Source organism: Zerene cesonia, chromosome 15 (assembly GCF_012273895.1).
Source record: "Zerene cesonia ecotype Mississippi chromosome 15, Zerene_cesonia_1.1, whole genome shotgun sequence".
Classification (NCBI taxonomy): domain Eukaryota; kingdom Metazoa; phylum Arthropoda; class Insecta; order Lepidoptera; family Pieridae; genus Zerene; species Zerene cesonia.
The window spans coordinates 1,566,836-1,573,675 of record NC_052116.1 but is presented as its reverse complement, the minus strand read 5'-3'; the positions used below and the strand labels follow the sequence as shown (position 1 = coordinate 1,573,675).

Below are 6,840 nucleotides of genomic sequence, written 5' to 3'. Positions count from 1 at the left end.
ACGTAAATTTATGTTTTCATTTTTTATTATTTGTACAAAATATTTTCTTTTTCGTTTTATTAAAATTACATCCTAACTGTCTAAACAAAGAAAATAATAAAACTGGCAGAAATCATAAAAAATATATTTTATGATAAAAATGTGTTGCCCGCACGCACTGGTGACTTAGAAAATAAAACACGCACAGCGTGTTTTACGCACAAGAGACGCGATTTATCGCGGATGCCGGCTTCCACACGCTAGGCGTGTAAAGCCGCATCCTTGGTTCCAAGCATTTTTACACACCTGGTGTGTTTCAGCAGCCAACGTGTTAAACTGAGATGAATATAAAAATGTTTCAATATTTAAGACGGATACAATAATTGACAAAAAAAAGTAAATATTATTCTCTCAAGATCTATTTTTTTTGCTTTATTTATAAGAATTTTATCAATAATATTACCAATATTAAATATTAGGTTATAAATAAAAGCAAATCAATATATTCTAATTAATTTATTTAACACCAAGTATCTTATTACACATGTATAGTGCATTAAATTACTCCAAATGAACTCACAGTTACGGTCAAAATTGCCTAATCTCTATACATACCACAAGTCACTAAATATTTTACGTCCTTGCACAAGACACAAGCGCTAAAAGGTGTTATGATTTCAGAACTTAAGTCTAGCGGAGCTAGCAATATCTTGTACAAACACAGTCTAACTTACAAATTACAAACATATTTATAAAAAAAAAAACAAAATCAGTTCTGCCGCCTTAACAGTAATGATTACATTATGAAGTTTAATTAAGATTAAGATGAATTAATGGGAAACATTATAAAAAAAATGTTATAGAAATTATGTCTATTCGAATTAAGAATAATTTATCATAGAGTACATTAACACTATTTCTAATTATTTAAGCCCGCTCGCCACGGATCCGTCTGGCCAACTGGATGTCTTTAGGCATAATGGTTACACGTTTGGCATGAATGGCGCACAAGTTGGTGTCTTCAAAGAGGCCGACCAGGTAGGCTTCACTGGCTTCCTGTGGTATCAATGAAAAATTTTGTGATAAACAAAATGAAGATACAGATACAATTAGAAAATTCATCATGTAGTTATCGAGCCTACCTGCAATGCACCGATGGCGGCAGACTGGAAACGAAGGTCAGTCTTGAAGTCTTGAGCGATTTCTCTCACGAGCCGCTGGAACGGCAGCTTACGAATGAGCAACTCAGTAGATTTCTGGTAACGACGGATTTCTCGGAGAGCCACTGTACCAGGGCGATAACGATGAGGCTTCTTTACACCCCCCGTGCTGGGCGCTGATTTTCGCGCCGCTTTTGTGGCTAACTGTTTACGCGGAGCCTTTCCTCCGGTTGATTTACGAGCAGTCTGCTTGGTACGTGCCATTTTTCACTGCAAAGTAATAAAATAGAACAAGTTAGAGAAAATAATAAACAACGATGTTGCGACATAAAGTTGATACAACAACAAGTAATTGATATTGAAAGACGTTCGCGTAAATTCTTTGATCAAATTAGCGTAATCGGGTTGGAATACAAAATCACACACCTTTCGATAAGATTTAGGCAAAAATTTACTATTTTAACGCGATTTAGGTGAAGTACACAACGATCATATGCTCAAGCACAGTTCAAGATGGCGTCGAGAGAATGGCGGGCGAACACTGACGCCTTGTTTCTGATGTTGTATTGGTCAGGATTTCTAAAAATCAAGACACGTGATTGGACTAAAAGTGGCATTTACCATTGGTCATATAGAAACAAACTTGGAAATTTCATTGGACAACCGTTGTAATCAGTGTTGTCTTTAAAAAAAATAATTGCAGTAAATAAGTGGAAAATAAACAAAACGTTAAAAATTATCTTTTATATTGTACGTTGTAACTGTGATTATATGAATTAATAGTTGTCAAAATTGTATCGAAAATTAAGCGCTTCATTCGTAGCTTTTTTATTAATTATAAATTAGAAATATGTGCTTTGAACTTAAATGTGTGATATTATTTTTTTGATATATCTATCGTTTAGATATTTCTTCCGAAAGGTACATTTAAAACAAAAAGAAAATAATGAAAATAGACAATGTTGTGCATTTATATTCGCGCTTCATGAAATATCGAGTAAAAAAAATAATGACTGCGACCTATTTTTTCTTTCTTTTTGTCATAAATAATTAAGTTATGGAGTGAAAGAGACGGATAGAAAACATCAGCGTGACATTCCTGTCAATGATGTTTACGACATACGTCGATGTTTTTTCACAATTTTCGTGTTTTTGCTTGAACCAACGTTGAGATAAAAAGATTTATAAGTTCAAGGTCACTTTTATTCGAAACATGTAGTGTAATAAAAGCATGAATTATTTGTATATTTAAGAAGTTTATTTACGTTTGTTACCTTTCTAAAATCTTTGTTATCACGTGATCATATATTGAATTTTAATTGGTCATCGGTGAGCGTGCCCTGCGCGACGCGAGAGGCGCAATAATAGTTCTACAAAATGCCGTCGGAATCTAAGCCTTTGTTGACAGCTCAAACAGAAAAACCAAATCATTATAAGTAATAATCACTTTCAGTTAATATTGTTGTTTAAAATTATAGCGTTTGTGATACGGTTTCCAGTGATGTGCGTTTCACTTACATCAGCGGTTTCGTTTTCCAGATATCTTAAGGAATTTCGTGTCGAACAGTGTCCATCATTCCTACAACATAAATGTACACAACATAGGCCTTTCACATGTTTTCATTGGCATTTTAATAATCAGAGACGTAGAAGACCCGTAAGAAAACGGGATGGAACGTTCAATTATAGCGCTGACAACTATTGTACTAAATATAACGAGACTTCTGGCATTTGTGAAGATGGTGACGAGTAAGTTGAAGCTTTGTTCTCCTTACCTACATATCGCACGTATAGGCTGCTTGAAAATCCATTAATTCAAGCGTTGGCATATGTTATTAATGAATATTGGCTTATGAATTATGAATAAGTAAAGTTTATAACAATATTTTCATATGAAAATGTATTTACCAATACCGTGATATAATCCAGGCAATTTGAGATCGTACAAACTTTGCTGTCGTATTTTAATTGGAGATTCCTTTCTATTTTGTTTGGTTGTTCTCTTATTACCCATTGTTATTTTCTCTTCACTATATTACAATGTTAGATTCTTGACTGTGTAGCATATTATTTCTTGTTATTCAAGTAACATAATTAGTATTCCATTAAAAGAGCTAATTTGTAATTGAGTAATTCAATAAGACTGACTATTTGTTAATTAATGATGATGTTGTAATTGTTGATAATTGTACCAAAAGATTTAAATATTGATTGTACCTTATATTATTTATGGGTAATATAATTAAGAATATAATTTATTTTGCATGTTATAAATAGATACCACCTATATACATACTTAAACACACTCATTTGAGTAAATTAGTTTAAAAGCTATTAAACATGTGGTTAGTTTTTACTTACCATGCTGATAAAATAAATTTATGATCTTTACTTGAATAATTCTTTTCTACAAAAAGACTACCAACATCTTCGAGGAGAGGTACTAATCCAAAATTTAAAATGAGAACGGGGAATGATAACAATTTCTATTTCAAAAGAATCATGTTAATATATTGAAGACAGAATAAATGAAAAAAAAAAATCAAAATTATAATTTTAATTTGAATTAAGAATCTCCTCTTTTGGAACATTAGTTGAAAATACTAAAAAAAGAAATTAATAAATATAAACAAAACTCGAGAAATTTATGTTGAGGATAGGGTAACTTCACTTTTAACAATTGTATTATATTATTTTTGAAAATGTTACCATTATGTAAAGTGTCAAACACTAATTACACAGAAATAATACTAAATTGAGTTTGTAAGAAGCACTAGAAACAATATGTTATTAATTTTTCTAATCAACTGGCTATACCAATCCACTCTTACACTCTACTACATTATAATTTATTTCTCATTTAAAGCCTAGATGTGGGTATAAAAAAAAGGGTGTTAGGTATTTCAAAAAGGGTAGCATAAACATTATTGATATATAAGAAATCACCAGATTTACCTATGCAATATATATTGCCTAAAGCACTCAGGGACCATGTACATGTGCCACAATGTAAGAATTTTCGGATCAGTCCAGTAGTTCCTCAGATAAGCGCGTCTAAACAAACATTATAAAATTTGACTTTCTCTATGTAATTCAATTCAATTTATCTTGAAATATTTCTTTTGTACAATTGTAAGATGTTATGGCTTAGAATGAAATTGTGTAAAAATGTTAAGCGAACTTAAGATGCTAATTATTCCTATGATAATGACTAAGAAATAATATGATATAAAAAATTGTTAAATATTATATTTATGGTTAACTTTTTTTACTTGGTAAAGACGACTTTACCTTCACTTTATGTCTTTATCAATTTATTAATATTGTTATAAATTATTTTATGCTGATGACCCACAAGCAAAAGGTCAATAACAATGCCATGATCCTTTTTCAGTTGCCCATACCTACATAGGACGGCTGGCGACACGGAGCGTCGATATCACCTCCGTTATTACAAAACATGCATGTGCGTACACGATACAGATGCAAGAGGGCTCTGCACCAAGAATGGGGCACACTGTGCCTTCGCCCACGGAGCACCGGACCTTCGCCCTCCGGTCTTGGATATGAGAGAGTTACAAGCCTTGGAGAACCCTGACGGGACTGATGGGGATGCAGCGGCTCCAAATGCGTTAGATAGGGAACGAAATTTGATGAATGAGGACCCTAAGTGGCAAGGTATGTTTATTACCTTGTTTTCTGTGCAATTTTCAGGCTTTTGTCAGGTTAGGCGCCTTAAAACAAAAAAAAGGTGAAGTCATTAAGACTTAAAATTTATAAAATAAGGGGCTTATAAAGTCTACAAAATTGGAGCGTTTTGTTTTGTATATACAAAATATTAGAGGGAATCTAATATTTTGTATATACATTTTAAACAAAAACTTAATGAATCAAGAAGTTAAAGTATTGAAAGAAAGAAAAAAACATTTATTTGACTCCACAACTACACTCCACACTACAATTATTATTGTACCTTTTAATTATAAATTCTAAACATACATTCAAATTTTGTTACTTTTTCGTGTAAAAAATTATGTCAAGAAGATTTTTATATGAGAGCTTGTCATTGTCCTTTTGTGTTGCGCGCGCATACTATTATTTTTAGTGCACTTTAAAATGTTGTAACTGATTGTGTAGTCTTCTAATGGAATTTTATAATTGCAGATACGAATTATGTGCTGTCATCATATAAAACTGAGCCTTGTAAGAGGCCGCCTAGGCTTTGCAGACAGGGCTATGCCTGCCCACAGTATCACAATAGTAAAGTAAGTATTATGAAGATATATGTAAGGTTGTGTGAAGCTGACAATATTTACTCTGTTGCTCTTCATGATGGCTTTTACACCGTCTGATTTAGCCCAAGATAAAAAGTTCAATACATTCACTAAACAAATCAGTCATGTTATATTATGATCTGTAACTATATTAGTTTAGCTTATAATTTTTGACGCATTACAATTGATTGTAGGATAAACGCAGATCACCAAGAAAATACAAGTACCGAAGCACCCCATGCCCCAATGTGAAGCACGGAGAGGAATGGGGCGAGCCCAGCAACTGTGAGGCCGGTGATGCCTGCGGTTACTGTCACACTCGCACTGAACAGCAGTTCCACCCGGAGATATACAAGTCAACCAAGTGCAATGATGTGCAGCAAGCAGGATACTGTCCGAGGGGACTGTTCTGCGCGTTTGCACACGTTGAACGTAAGTTTTATTGAAGTTATAAATAATTGTTTCCATGTTGAAGAAAGAGCTTTGTGGTGGTATAAAAATAATGTGTTTATAACATGATATTTAGAATCTATTCAATGGATTTCTTCACTATGTTGATATTATATGAGTCCAAGCCAGAGTCCTATATCTTTTTCCTCACATTTCCCTGTCCATTCCTTTATTCCCTCTTTAAAGGATTAATATCCTTACCTTGCCCTTAAAAGTAAACCTATTTGGTACTTTTGTAAATGTTTACGTCATAGGTACAAATGTTCATGTAGACCAATTAACGCATACATATCTCAGTTGCCCGCCATAACATAGAAAAATAATAATGAATATTTTTTTTCCCTGCAGAAATAAACAGAGCAAAAATATCTAATATTTTTTATGTCATTTTAGCTGAAGACCTAACATCCACCCGAGATATGACTGCGCCTCTCGAATGCGGGACTAATTTGGCAGATTTATTATCCTCCGCTCTGCCGAACGACAAAAAGAACGACGTCGGAGTACTCGGCGGAGCGCTAGGGCTCCCGCGTCCGCTGTCACCTCCGCACGCCAATGGCTCCGGTGACGGTTCAGAATGCGCTTCTACATCGAGCGGCGGCTCCGCCCACCCGCGTACACTACAACAAACATCAGCTTTGCAGCCATACTCTGAGCACGATAAACCGCAACCATCTTGGCCACCTCGGTCCACTTTCGACGCGACAGTACTTCAAGAAGTTGTCGGTAACGCCCTGGACGACTTACATCTCGACGATCCGTTGAACTTGGTGGCGTCTCTGGACCGCGATCTATCGGATGGGGAGGGTCTACTGGGCGGCTCGGCGCCCGTTAACATCCCGCGGCCGACGTTGCGGGGTTTCAGCCCCCCCAGCGGCGGGTCGCCCCTGCCCCCGTTCCTGCGCTACGCGACCAACGACACGGAGCGGTTGTTCAACTCGCACGCGATAAAGGCCGGCAGCTTCGGGGCGGCCGGG

General features: G+C 35.3%; 2 protein-coding genes across 2 annotated transcripts in view; one reads left to right on the top strand and one right to left on the bottom strand.

The window, feature by feature from the left end:
* Positions 1–480: 480 nt before the first annotated feature.
* On the bottom strand, positions 481–1,721 carry LOC119832211 (histone H3.3A). The gene is made up of 3 exons (XM_038355839.1): positions 1,566–1,721; positions 1,122–1,409; positions 481–1,035 (listed from the first exon to the last, which is right to left on the bottom strand). Exons 2-3 carry the CDS (start codon positions 1,401–1,403, stop codon positions 907–909), a joined length of 411 nt encoding a protein of 136 aa, XP_038211767.1. The 5' UTR covers positions 1,404–1,409; positions 1,566–1,721; the 3' UTR covers positions 481–906.
* Positions 1,722–2,272: 551 nt separating this feature from the next.
* Positions 2,273–6,840, top strand: part of LOC119832200 (putative E3 ubiquitin-protein ligase UNKL) — a 10,258-nt gene continuing 5,690 nt past the window's right edge. The window contains exons 1-6 of the mRNA XM_038355827.1: positions 2,273–2,575; positions 2,679–2,888; positions 4,534–4,817; positions 5,304–5,404; positions 5,608–5,845; positions 6,257–6,839. Coding sequence (XP_038211755.1) covers positions 2,517–2,575; positions 2,679–2,888; positions 4,534–4,817; positions 5,304–5,404; positions 5,608–5,845; positions 6,257–6,839 — 1,475 coding nt within the window. The 5' untranslated portion in view covers positions 2,273–2,516. The remainder of the gene's footprint in view (positions 2,576–2,678; positions 2,889–4,533; positions 4,818–5,303; positions 5,405–5,607; positions 5,846–6,256; position 6,840) is intronic.

Excerpts from the sequence above, each read along its gene's own strand:
- LOC119832211 (XM_038355839.1), bottom strand. The coding sequence starts at position 1,403 with ATGGCACGTACCAAGCAGACTGCTCGTAAATCAACCGGAGGAAAGGCT. Across the intron at positions 1,036-1,121 it reads CCGCCATCGGTGCATTGCAG|GAAGCCAGTGAAGCCTACCT; the intron begins GTAGGCTCGATA and ends TTGATACCACAG.